Consider the following 13,474-nt stretch of genomic DNA (forward strand, 5'->3'; position numbering starts at 1 on the left):
CCACTTAGAGAGGTCCTTGTCCACCTCCACAACAAGTAGCACCTAACTCCCCAACTCCCCTACCTCGGCAGCCGTCTCCTGCTCCTCAATCGTATCTTGCTCCACCCCTTGACGAACATGTGCCACCTCCCCAGCCAGATACATCAAAGGAGCAGCCAAAAACCTGTGAAGCCCACAAGCTCATACCCGTTATGGTATCCACGTACAACAAGGAGAAAATGGCAGAGTATGAGACGCGGATGGTTTTGTAGTCTTTCAAGGGTCGAGGGGGTCCGCTAAAGCCAGTTGGACCTGATCAGTATTCGGACGCACAGAAGAGCGTTGTAGGTCTTGCTGACAAAATGCAATCTTGGACCTCCGATGAAGTGCCTAAGGAGTATGAATATGGCAAGCCGTTCCTGCCGTTCAACTTGATGTGTGAACTCCCATGGCCAATGAGGTTGATGCATGAGTGGTACTTGAGGGCAAGTGAGTTAGGTCTCGGGATGATTACTGTGCATGTCCCGGCAGGCGCTTTCAAGGATGGACCTAACGCAAACTTCACCTTCAGTTTCAAGGACCTCCACGCATTCTTTAAGATGGATAAAATGGATATCAATCTCGTCGGCGCATGGTGCCTGTAAGCATTCCATGTACTTCGTTATTACCCAATGTGTGGCAATATAAATGTTAGTTATTCTAATTTCCAAATTTCCTCAGGTCACAATGGGTAGACGCTCAAAGAACGGGGGCCTCAATTGGTTACGTAAATCCAACGATGGTTTGTGAGATGGCCCACACTATGCGGATATCGGAGGATAGTGCGGTACTCAAGAATAAGACACCTCAAGAGAAAAAAGATTACATCGAGCGTCTGCATAAGAGAATGATGGCCGAGATTACTTGGCCACCTGATTTCTCGCACACTGTAAAAAACGAGTCATCATGGTCCCCTACCACTTTGGGTAAGCAACTTCCACATCTTTCCGTTCACATATTAATACCAGTGCATGAAAATATGTCTTATGTAATTTCATAATCCGTGTTCGCAGCGAGCACTACATACTATTCCTCGTCTATCCAACGGACCAAACCGTCGTAGTTCTTGATCCGGCGGACTATGACAAGGACATGTACATGGAGTTCCTATGCTTGCTGAACTTGTAAGTTCGAAACAATTGCTGTAAAGATTCCAACTTTCCGTAAAGATCATTAAAGTAGATTTATCATAATTAATTAATTTATTTTTGTAGAGCACACGGCCGTTATAAGAAACGTGGCGGGTACATAAATAATCCCAGTAGAAAGAAACTCTACATAAGGGGACGCTGGCCGGTATGTCAGCATTTATTCGGTACGTACATCACGATTGTCACTTCTTACTTCTGATGTGTTCACTTGTGTATGCAGTGTTATAAGCAACCTAGCTTGACAAACTTATGCGGTTATTACTTGGGCGAGATGCTCAGGTTCAATGGGAGATACAGAACTGAGTTTACAGATGTAAATCATTAGACTCTCCTTAGATATTGCAAATAGTTCATTAAACTTGACTGTAACACAAATCATGGGTTTTTAATTTCCATAGCTCCCGAGTATCCCTTATAGCGCAAGCCGGTTCGATCAGAAAACACTTATCAACTTGTGCGCGTAGTTGTGCCGGTTCATTCGTCGCGACATTTGCAATCATCTAGGAGAGTTCCATGATCCTCATAGCGAACTTGCTACGGACCCCAAATTCAAGAATCTAAGAGAGTGGGAGAGGCAACATGCTATGGACTAAATGGATGTATTTGTCGCGGGGGATACTTGTAATAAACACTATACTTAATTTAATGTTTCGGCTAATTTTCCATCTATTGTCCCTTGAGGTCAAATTATACCGACCACACGGGATAATAGGTTATCCCAGACTGCTAGCACGTGCTAGCCGTGGGGGTAACCTATTATCCCGTGCAGGCCACTTAATTTGACCGCACGGGATAATAGATTATCCCGTGCGGTTGGCCTTATTGCACCGCACGGGATAATAGAATATCCCGTGCGGTCCGTATAACCAAACCGCCTGGGATAATCGATTCTCCCGTGCGGTCGGCCCGCCCGCACGCGAAAATAAAGATTTTCCCAGACGAGGAGCTGCAGGCGGGCCGGGTGGCCGCACGGGATAATCTATCCAACCGCCTGGAATAATGGGTATAGTAGTAGTGTTATATGATGTCGATAATGGATCCTGCACAAAATAAAGTACATAATGATAAATATAACACATTGATCACTAAATGGAAAAGACCTAACTAATTATATGCCAACTGCACCCAAGCCCATCTGAATAACAAAACCAACACCGATGCAACTACGTCTTATTCAGGAACCGGCCATATAAAAGATGATGTGGTTTTACTCTACGTGAAGCAGATATACTTATTTATCCTCTTAGTTATTCAATTAACCACGCAGCCATCTCCTTTTTGAATCTATCCATAGCAGGTTGTGGTAACAACATGGAGATGACGGTTGACTTCTTACCTTTTTCATTCTTGCACATGAATTGGTAGCTTGACAAATTTGGCAGACTAACAGTCGGTATACCACCTCCAATCCTCTTAGCCCATCCAATATCTAAAGTGTCCTGCCCAATCAATTTTATGTCACATGCTTCAAATATTCTCTGTACTTTTATGTATGGTTTCTCACGCCATAATGGCAATAAATATACTCTCAATTGCATATTTTCTTCTGTCTTCGTCTCGTCTTTAGCCTTGCGGACAAGTTCAATTGTGTGTCCTAACGGGTTTGTGCATAAGTCATTGACTGTTGTCTCAATGACAGAGCACAAAAGCCCATTGCCATAGTATCCCAAAGGAAGCTTCTTCAATCTCCCACGTGCATTCACAACAATCATCAAGCGTACAATATGGCAAGGCTTGTAGCCAAGTGCCATGGTACGGGAACGCCATGTAACTGCGGTTAGTAGCTCAAAGCTCGTGACTGTTTTTGTGAGATTTAATGGAACATGACGCCTTAGTGCAGCCATATCTATTTGAGAGAGAATATAGTTTTCAGAAACCATGTTTTCAGTGGGTATTGTCACCGTAATGTCATCACAGGTGGTGCTTTCCAGTTCATCAAATAATTTCTCTTGTTGTTCTTTGATGTGGGGTTGTAGACTTGTTCCGACAAAGAGCTCCCTTTCCCAAGCTGGCAACGTGGTTGGTTTTGCCTCACCACGTGCTATATCAACTATAGCTTTCAAGAATTGAATTGTGCCGAAGGCATCAGCTATGCAATGACAAATGTAAGTTCCAAGGACAAATCCTCCACATTTGAGATAAGTGATCTGTCAAACAAAAACAAATATTAATGAAAAACCATACATATATAGCAAGTTTGTGACTGTAAATAATGCATGCTGAAACGATTTTCAGTTATAAAGCTGCAACTCTGCTTTTGCAACAACAGATAGCAAATGTTGTCTGTAATTAAACATCGGATCTCTCAAAATATATATAAAGATCTAAACATGGTCGTTCCTATGACAATTTTTATAACTGGCCGTTCCTATGACAATTCATAAGTTCCAATATAGCAACTGTGTTCTTCTCTCACCACAGTAAACACTGGAGCATGGGTAGAGTCACTCGCACTGGACAGTAGATATATTTACTCTTAAGAGAAGTTTTATGACACTAGAGCAGATACTGATATGTACCATAGTACAATAATAATTGGTTTAGTTTGATGGCTCGATCACGTACCAAGAGATACTAAATTTTATGATAGAGAAAACATATAGGAATAAGTTCACCAGCCGTCCCTATTTACGCCGAGTTTGTATGACATCCCAAATCCTCAGTACCAGAAATCTCCACTCCTAAACTATACAAAACCGTACAATTTCAGTCCCATGGCAAAATAGATCTTTTGTTTAGCTGACGTGGTATCCTAGTCAGCAAAATAAAAAATAAAAATACAATATGAGGCCCACATGTAAATAAAAAAATGTGGGACCCGTATCTCTTTTTTCTTCTCTTCTCTTCAGAACGTATGTGCCGGCAACGACCACCAACCTGTCCGCAGTCATCATCTCCCTGGCGAGCGTGCTGCCGATCACCTGCCCTCCTGCCCTAGCTAGACTCACCGAGAACGGCGGTGCTGCGGTTCCCCTCCGGCTACGGACGGCAGCACCGTCCCAGACAGACACGACTCCTCGAACCGCCCGTGCAGCTTTACCGCAGTCGCCGGCGAGATCGGGAGCCGGAGCGTGGCGACAGCGACAGTGCCGCAGCCGCACAGCACATAGCCACAGACACGCTGACGCGTCGGTACCGTGCGAATGCGGCCACCTTGTAGCCAGCAAGCTCCAGCACGACAGGCCACATCGCCGCCTTGCTCTCCCGCGTCGCAACCACCGGCGGCTTGGGCTTGTTCTTGGACCCTAGACGCCAGCCCGGTGACAGAAGTTTGGGCGCGTGCAATGGCAAGGGCAACGGCTCGACCAGCTCGGCTCGTCATGACCCCTCGTCGGCCATGGAAGCAGCAAAACACGATCGATCGGATCGCCGCAAGGTTATATGGAGAAAAATTCCCTGTATCGCTAAAAGTTCGCCAATCCTTTCTATGCCCCTAATATTTGCTCATTCCCCACTATACCCCTTCCGCTAGTTGACCGTTAAATTTCTATTATAAAATCCATTTTGCCCTTTGGTATAAAAATATATAAATTTATGAAGTACATTGATGGACTCTGTAAGTTTATTGCATGCAACTTTGTGAGATATTATTTAACAAAAATAATTTTTATCTCACATGAAAAGTAAATTATCATTAATAATATCTTGCATAACAAATTCATAAATAATATTTATTTTAGATATGACATAAAAATAAAATTTATTAATTGGTTATTAAAAATTATTTATTTAACACTTAAATATATTTCTTATATATATAATTTTACAGGGTAAAGATATTTTTTTATATCTAAAAATAAATTTTGTTATAGATAAAATTATTTTATTTTTGCCTTCATGGGGGCGAAACTAAAATATTATTTTTGCTAAACAATATCTCACAAAATAAACTTATAAATATAATAGTCGCATAAAATAAATTTATAGCATCCATCAATATACTTCATAAACTTATATTTTCTTGATTTCAAAGGGCAAAATGGATATTGTGAAAGGAATTTAATGGTCAACTAACAGTCAATTGACGGAAGGGGTATGGAAGAGATTCAAACTGAAATTTAAAATTTAGGGGTATAGAAAGGAATGAGCAAATCTCAGGAGTATAAAGGGGATTAGGTGAAATTTGAGGGATACACATGTAATTTTCTCTGTATGGACTTCCAAGCAGTATGCTGATTCCAGGTTTCAGCTGGTACAAACAATGGTATGAATAGTTAAAATAGCTTCGGTTCTTGGCTCTACTACTACTACTAGACCAGTAGCCGGTGAGCTTAAAATAGAGGGGAGACGACGACGCAACGCTGCATGGCAGCTGCCCGGGGCCGATCATCCCGTCGCGAGACGCTCGAGGCGGCCGGTAGCAGCAGCAGAAAACGATGCCGGCGGCGGCCACGAGAAAGCCGTCGACAGGGCTGCCAGTGAACTTATATGAGCGGTCTTCACTTTTTTTTTTTTTGTCATTTACATGTGGGCCTTATTATTTTTTAATTTTTTTATTTTGTTGACTACGATCTCACCACAGCGAACCCGAGATCATGCTGCTATGGGACTAAAATTGTACGATTTTCTATAGTTTATGGGTGAAGATTTCTGGTAATGGAGTTTAAGGATGTGATAAAAAACACAAAGTTGAGGGACCGCTGATGAACTTATTGCAAATATTTATTACAGCCAAATGACACTATTGAGGACCTCAAAATTGCTCTATTTTATTCACCGCTAGTTATATTTATGGTGATGGCCAATTTTTCTAAAAATTCATTTTGACATTATAAATTACATAATTTGCACTAGTTAATTTTAAAACATACTCTCAATTGTTTATAATACACATTATATAAACGAATTAGGATAAAAACAATCGATTACCTAGCTACTTGGAAGAAGGGATAGTAGAAGTATATAAGAGAATAAATATAACATTTACAAAGGGAGAAAAGTGCCTAAAACTAAGGCTCCCATCGGATGGCCCAATAAGCCAAAGAATAAACCAAATTTTGAATTTTCAAACTTAATTTTAAGATTGATTTTAAGATATTTTCAACGTAGTTTTTTTTAGCATTGGCTTTTAAGTTACAAAGAACACATATATATAAGTTTTACCTACAAATTTAGTTTTATTCCCTAATAAGCCGTTTTGGCTTTTGAGAAAAAAAGCCAACCGATGGGGCCTAAATAAGAAAATCGGAAAAAAAAAAGCAAAAACCACCCCAGATGTTACTATAAGTTCAAAATTCCCCAATATATGAGCATTCATTGCAAATTAATACCCTCTTTTAATTCCCCTTGGTCTGAGATTCCCCCTAATTGCCGTTACTCCGCCATTTTCATGGCCATAAACCACACATGCGCTATATGAATACTAATAAATGAGGAGCCATGGTAAACACTCATGTCGGATTGTCGGCCATACCCGTTGACACAATTGAGGCATCCCCAATCACGGCGGCCAGCGAGTCAACACCTCATGGGTGACGGTGATCCAGAGTTTTCGCTTTCAACATCAGAGTCACCGAACATAAGCTAGCTATTGCGTTTGCCTTATAGAGTTTGGCAGTAGCTGGTTTCTTTGATAGATTTCAAAATGAGAAAGATGAGCTCAATGTGATCATTTCTCTTTTAAAAGATGTGCTTGGGTCCTTATTCATCAACAGATACGCTAAGTCATGTAAAAGTACATGTGGAAGTGAAAGAAAGACACGTGAATGATGGCAAAACGTTGAGAAAAATTAAACAAATGTGAATTAGGAAGGGTATTTGCAACTAATTATCTCATAGAAAGAAATGTAAACATATGGGGGTGGTTTTTGCAATTTTTGCAAGAAAATATGGGGTCATATTTTGTGCAAAACCGTTCTTAATGGATGAAATAGTCAAGTGGTGTTTCAAAGCATATGTAACTCAAGGACTCAAAGGTGTTTGGATGAATAAACATTTTGATCAATTAAGCACATATATATATGAGTAATGGTCAATCCGTGCATGCATGCTGGATTTACCTGCATGTAAAACAGTGGTCTCCCAACGATGACTCTGGTGTCTCCAACATCGCACAGGAACCCCTCGGCACCATGGAACGTCGGCATCAGCGGCTTGCCAAAGTCCTCCAACGCCACGTCTGCCTCTGCCTCCACAAAGACCACCCCTTCGCCGGTGCACTCCACGGCGAGCATGTGGCCCGTGGGCAGCTCCTGCAGGCGGCCGGCGATCGGGTAGCAGTACGCGAGGGCCTCCGCTAGGGCTGCCTTGGTGCCGTCCCCTGGCCTCGCCGGCCGACGATCACCGTCGACCACGTGGAAGAACTCGAGGCTTGGCTGCAGGTAGCACAGGTCCCAGTGGTCGTCGAGGTCGGAGAGCAGCTTGGTCTCGCGAGGCGTCGCCCTCGCCGGCACAACCAGCTCGGGGTTTCCCCGGCGTGCCATGAACGAATCAAGCTTCATGATTCTACGTACGTTTGTATGGATGGATCGATGGATGATAATTACGTGTGCGACAACAATTTGTGTACGTAGACACGACTGGGGTGTGCTATAATGCAGCTGGTTTTGTCTCTCCGTTCTTGAACACAAATACGCATGGAAGGGTTGAATTTATACACGCTTGGGAATGTATCGACATTCGTGCGAAGAGCTTCAGGTGGTTTTTATTTTCTAATGAAGATGAAGTTAGGGAATGCACAACAAAAAAATCATTAGCACATGATAAATTGAGTTATAGTTATTATAAATTTCAAAAATTAATTTATTTGATATTTTAAAACGAATTTTGTATATAAAATTTTCACACAAAACACGTAAAATCTATATCTTAGTAAAAATATAAACACCATGGGACAGATGCAAATTTTTAGTTGCACACGCTGTATCGACAGAATGATCTCTCTGGTATGGCACCGAAGTACACGTACTCAGTACTCTCCCAATTGGACGACAATTAAACATCATATATAAAATGTTTTTAAATGTGCAACACGTAATATATGTGTACCACCAAAGAAAACGTCAGGTCAATATTTGTTTTACAAAATAATGGAGTAATGGAAAAAAACAAAGCATTATGCTAGTACGTAGTAGCTAGTGTGAACTGTGTTGGCATTGAATATGTCTTTTTTTTTCTCTCCATATATGCATATACCGTTTTTAGTTGATGTCTTTTGTGTTAACACATGCATGTGTCATTGTGATGTACATCTAAAATACATTCACAGTTTTTTTGTGTACATATTTGAGGGCACATTTTCTTGTGGTGGTACGTGTGATAGCATACTGCATATATCTATCTATACCTATACTAATTGGTACTCTGACAGAGCTTCCACGTTAACCAGACGTTGAGCAGGTACTACTCACTACGTGGAGAAGGAAGAGAGATGTGCGTACATCATATCACACGTGGCCGGCTCCGTCATGAACGACAGAAAACTCTTCCTCCGCAACCAATCCTTGCTTTTTCATAGGTATTTCTTTTAGCCTGAATGTTCTATTCAACTATTTTCAATTGTTCTGTTCAAGAAATTTGCTGTGACCTATCTAATATATTATTGGCTTCTCACCTTTTCTGATTTTGATTGCAGTATAATGAGTTATGTAGCTCATCAATCACCCATATATAGATAAGTATTTAGGTTATCAGATCGATAGATATAGAAAACTAATCTTATAGTTCTTTAACGAATTGTGATGTTTAATTATAATTTTGAAGAAGACAACATACATTGATCTGTGTCGACATGTTCATACTAAAATCTAAAAGATCGCTTGCATGAAAGAAAATTTATCAGTGGTCACTATATCTGCAATTTAAGCAGGTATTCTCGAAGTTGTGATTTTTACATGATCTATTTAAACTATTTCCCTATTTCTAAATCATGTTGGAATATTTTGCTCAATAGATCAATGAGTGTTTCGGTAGTAGATCGATGAACAACTATTTTATTATGAACATAATCACATCAATTGACATAAAAAAATATTATTCGCAAATTAAAATTGAGTTTACTAATAATATGTTACATTGGTTTAGCTGGATCTTACTACCAGCAAAGATCAAGTTGAGAATCTGTTTTTAAAATAAACATGCCATTGCCAATTTGTAGTCTCTTTAGCTTTCAATTTTTGTCTAACAGCACGATTCCAAAGTTCAAACCAAATTGACAGTTTAACACGAGAACAAACATCCAATGGTTAACGATACAAATAACTAATAACTCTAGAATCATCAAATCATTAAAAAGCTATGACCAAGATTTGAAACATAGAATATTTCAATACTTACTAAATATGATATGTACAATTATTAAATCATGAAAAAACTTAATTATATCAAGATTCCAAACCAAATACAGCTTGATATCGATTAAATAATGAAAACCCTACAAGTCCATAGCGAATATAAATTTAGAAATTAAATTATGAAATACTTAATGATTCTAAATTTAGAAATTAAATTATGAAAAATGCAAAATCGGGACTCCGATATGGGTATATTAATTCTTAATTTTAGTATTGTTATATTATGAAAATATAAAGTAATTAGCGTAGCGGAGGAAATGTTATGTTGGATTCAATATGAGTTTGTTCTTCTTTTTTTTTTATTTTGGACTATAGATAGAACAACATTGTTCTATGTCCAAAACTCAAGAAAGTATTTGAATTAAGTAAGTAATAATGTATTGGACATATGATTAAATTTTAATATTGATAATAGTAGCCCGTGCAACGCACGGGTTGACGGCTAGTATATATAGTACGTACACGCTGTAATAGAAACCACTAATCTTACCGTGGGCCGCATCTCACACCGTTGACATCTGGGAGAAGTTAATAAACCATTATGAGGGATGTTTCCTGAGATAAATATTAAATATGGGTATGTGATAACATACATATTAACTGATGTATATCAGAGTATATATGTAGAATATATTCCATGTTTTGCATGGCGCAAGATCAAAAAGAAAAGGAAATGTCCTTTCTATTTTACCATAGAAAACCATGTGATGTGACTAGGCTAAACGTGTTTCTTGCCTGGAATGGGAGGTGTAATCTATGGAAGGATCTACAGATCCGGCCACTGATTTAAAAAAAAATCAGGCGATCAAATAAATATTTCAGTTGACTAACTAGTGAAATATTAAATTATATACGGTGAAAAAAAAAAGTCAGTAACGGGACATTTAAATTTCCTGTGAAACATGGTGAGAACATGCATTGAAACATGTTACCATCACATATCAAACAATTATTTTTAACGTTTTGAAACATATATTTTTCTTTCATCAGAATATAATAGTGCGATATTGTGTTGTAAAGATTTAATTATAACAAATACAATCACTGGTGGAGAAATCATATTTGGTCGGTCGACCAAATTCCACAATAGTCCCGGTTGCAATAAAAACCGGGACTAAAGATTATCTTTAGTCTCGGTTGAAAAGGTTAGAGCTACTTTTTAATCTTTAGTCCCAGTTGAGTCCCGGTTAAAAAAGGTAGGTGATGTCAAACCCCTCTAATATCTTTAGTCCCGGTTAGCGTTACCAACCGGGAAAAAAGATCGGCATGCGCGGAGAGATCAAGGCGCAGAGAGATCGAGGCGTGCGGCATCGAGATACATATCTCCTCCTCCCCTCCTCCCTCCCGGTTCTATCTCTTCTTCTCCTCTCCTCTGATATCCTGTTCTCCTCGCTATCTTACACACGGAGGATCCTCTCCTCCTCCCCCTCCTCTCCTTCTCCTCCCCCTCCCCCCTCCTCCCCGATCTGCAGGCGGCGGCGCCGCACGAGGCTCCTCCTCCCCCTCCCCCCCACTCATCCTTGATCTACAGGTGCGGCACCGGCCTCGCGCGGCGGCCGGCGCGCGGCGTTGGCCGGCGGAAGGCGGCACTGGCCTCGCGCTGCGGCTAGGTGGCAGGCGGAAGATGGCGGCTTGTTTTGTTTTGGTTTTTTTTAGAGAATTTGTGATCCGGATCTGAGATGTATTTGATTTGTGTGTGATATGAATATGTGATGTATTTGTGATGAATTTTGTAGAAGTTGTGATGCAATTTTTTTTAAGATTTTGTGATGTATTTGGAGATGATCGATTTGAGGATTTGGAGGTGATAATTGATTTGGGATTTTGGTGATGGGGATGGAGTGAAATCAATATATTAAAAACAATGAAGAAAAGAATAGAATAAAGGAGAAGCCGGGGATTAGCCTGGCTCTATCTTTAGTCCCGGTTGGTATTACCAACCGGGACTAAAGATAGATTTTTACTCCTGGTTATTTCACCCGAGACTAAAGATAGCGAGCTTTAGTCCCGGATTTGTAGTCCTGGTTGGAAAACCGGGACTAAAGGGGGGTTACGAACCGGAAGTAAAAACTACTTCTCCACCAGTGAATGATATGATGATATGATCAGATAGTGGATTGGATAAATTGTTTGGGAGAAAAATTATTTGAAAGCTTTCTAAATACATCCATGCATGGAGTAGAGAAATAGGCATGAGAGAGAACAAGGGAAGATAGTTCCGTGAATCTTGTGAAACACGGTGGTGTGGCTATCACGATAAAACAATAAGTTTTAACAGATTGAAACATGCATTTTTTTTCATTGGAATATAATTATGTGTTATCTTGCTGCGAAGATTTAATTGCGACGAATAGATTGCTATAATTGGATCGTAGATCGGATAAGTAGTTTAGAAGAACAATTATTTAAAATAAAGAGATGGGAGAGAGACGAAGCTAGCTATATAGTACATTATCCAGTAGTGGTGTGTGGATGTGAGGGCGTCTGATTTCTCGGCTGGATTTTTCACATTTTGGTCCTTTAAAAAACTTATTTCACAAATAGACCCCTAGAAAAACTTATCCCAAAAATGGTCCTTTTTGGGGCGCCAGAGTGGCTGGCGCCGTCGTCCAACAGGACGGCGCCAGCCTCTCTGGCGCCGTCCCCCTACCGATGTGGCGGGGCGATGCTGAGGTGGCTAGGAGGAGCGCCAGAGTGGCTGGCGCCCCCCCCCCCCCCGAAATTTTTTATTTTTGTTTTATTAGTTTGATATTTTTTTCACGCTTAGGGACACACAAGAACCAACCATAGAAAAATTGAACTCAAATGGACGTAATATGTGACCTGTAGAATTTTTTCTCTCCTCTCCTCTCTCTCCGAACTAGTGCAGAGGAGAGAGATGTGCAACTTTTTTATTTTTATTTTATTTTTTGATATTTTTTTCACACTTAGGAACTCACAGGAACCAACCATATAAAAAATAAACTCAAACGGACGAAATATGTGGCATGTGGAATTGTCCAAAGCTCTACCGAAAAACTTCTCTCCTCGAAAACAAAACCTTGCAAGCAGAATTTGGAGGTTTTAATATCGCCAAACCTAGCAAGGCCGGGGAGAATCGGATGTAACTTTTTCCGTAAATGTCCGTGCATATATTATTTGACTGATTCCGAGTCCGTATGAGAAAGTTACGCCTATTTTAATAGATGACATATTTTGTCCGTTTCGGTAGAGTTTTGGAAAATTCTAGAAGTCATATATTTTGTCCCTTTGAGTTTATTTTCTATACGGTTGGTTCCTATGTTCTCCAAAGTGTGAAATAAATATCAAAAAAATAAAATAAAAATAAAAATATTATATCTCTATGTACTGTTTAACTTATATATGTCATTTCATGTGGTTATATTTTAAATTAGATTAAGTAATTTCATATAGTGGTAGAGTGCATTATGTTTAACATGCTGATCAAAGGGTTTTACTAAAGGAGTTATGGTCTAATTTTAGTGAAGGTGCAAAGTAGACTAAGTGGTATGCTAGCTATTTTTAGACTTAGCTAAGTGGTAGTTCGAGTTTAAATTTTTTTTGTGGTTAGTTGTATCGTGATCCTGAGTGTGAAAAAACATCCAAAAAAATAAAATAAAAATGACACCGTTGCAACTCCATACAGAGAAACAGGAATGGAGGCGGCGGCGCCAGCCATGCTGGCGCCCTCCTGCTGCCAGGTCGGTTCGCGTGCGCCACGGTGGCAGGAGGACGGCACCAGAGAGGCTGGCGCCGTCCCGTTGGATGACGGCGCCAGCCACTCTGGCGCCCAAAAAGGACCATTTCTGGGATAAGTTTTTTCAGGAGTCTATTTGCGAAATAAGTTTTTCAAAAGGACCAAAATGTGAAAAATCCAGGATTTCTCAGCATATATGTATATATGGGACGCTCAATCCGAATCAATCTACGTAATCTACGTGGTATTTTTAATTTTTAGTGTCTCGCTGGTCTTTTTTTAAGGCAATTGGGGGCCGAAGCATGTTGATTAACAAG

The 13,474-nt window shown here is 40.0% G+C and overlaps 1 protein-coding gene across 1 annotated transcript; it reads right to left on the reverse strand.

Moving 5' to 3' along the window:
• Positions 1-2,416: 2,416 nt before the first annotated feature.
• Positions 2,417-7,609, reverse strand: LOC127756457 (spermidine hydroxycinnamoyltransferase 2). The gene is made up of 2 exons (XM_052281787.1): positions 7,169-7,609; positions 2,417-3,316 (listed from the first exon to the last, which is right to left on the reverse strand). The coding sequence occupies exons 1-2, from the start codon at positions 7,607-7,609 to the stop codon at positions 2,417-2,419; spliced, it is 1,341 nt and encodes a 446-aa protein (XP_052137747.1).
• Positions 7,610-13,474: the final 5,865 nt, after the last annotated feature.

The sequence above is a fragment of the Oryza glaberrima genome, chromosome 12 (genome assembly GCF_000147395.1).
Source record: "Oryza glaberrima chromosome 12, OglaRS2, whole genome shotgun sequence".
Taxonomy (NCBI): Eukaryota; Viridiplantae; Streptophyta; class Magnoliopsida; order Poales; family Poaceae; genus Oryza; species Oryza glaberrima.

What these genes read in the sequence shown, in the direction of transcription:
- LOC127756457 (XM_052281787.1), bottom strand. Translation starts at nt 7,609, where the DNA reads ATGAAGCTTGATTCGTTCATGGCACGCCGGGGAAACCCCGAGCTGGTT. An exon ending in GACCACTGTTTTACATGCAG is followed by an intron (nt 3,317 to 7,168) that starts GTAAATCCAGCA and finishes TTTGTTTGACAG; the next exon opens with ATCACTTATCTCAAATGTGG.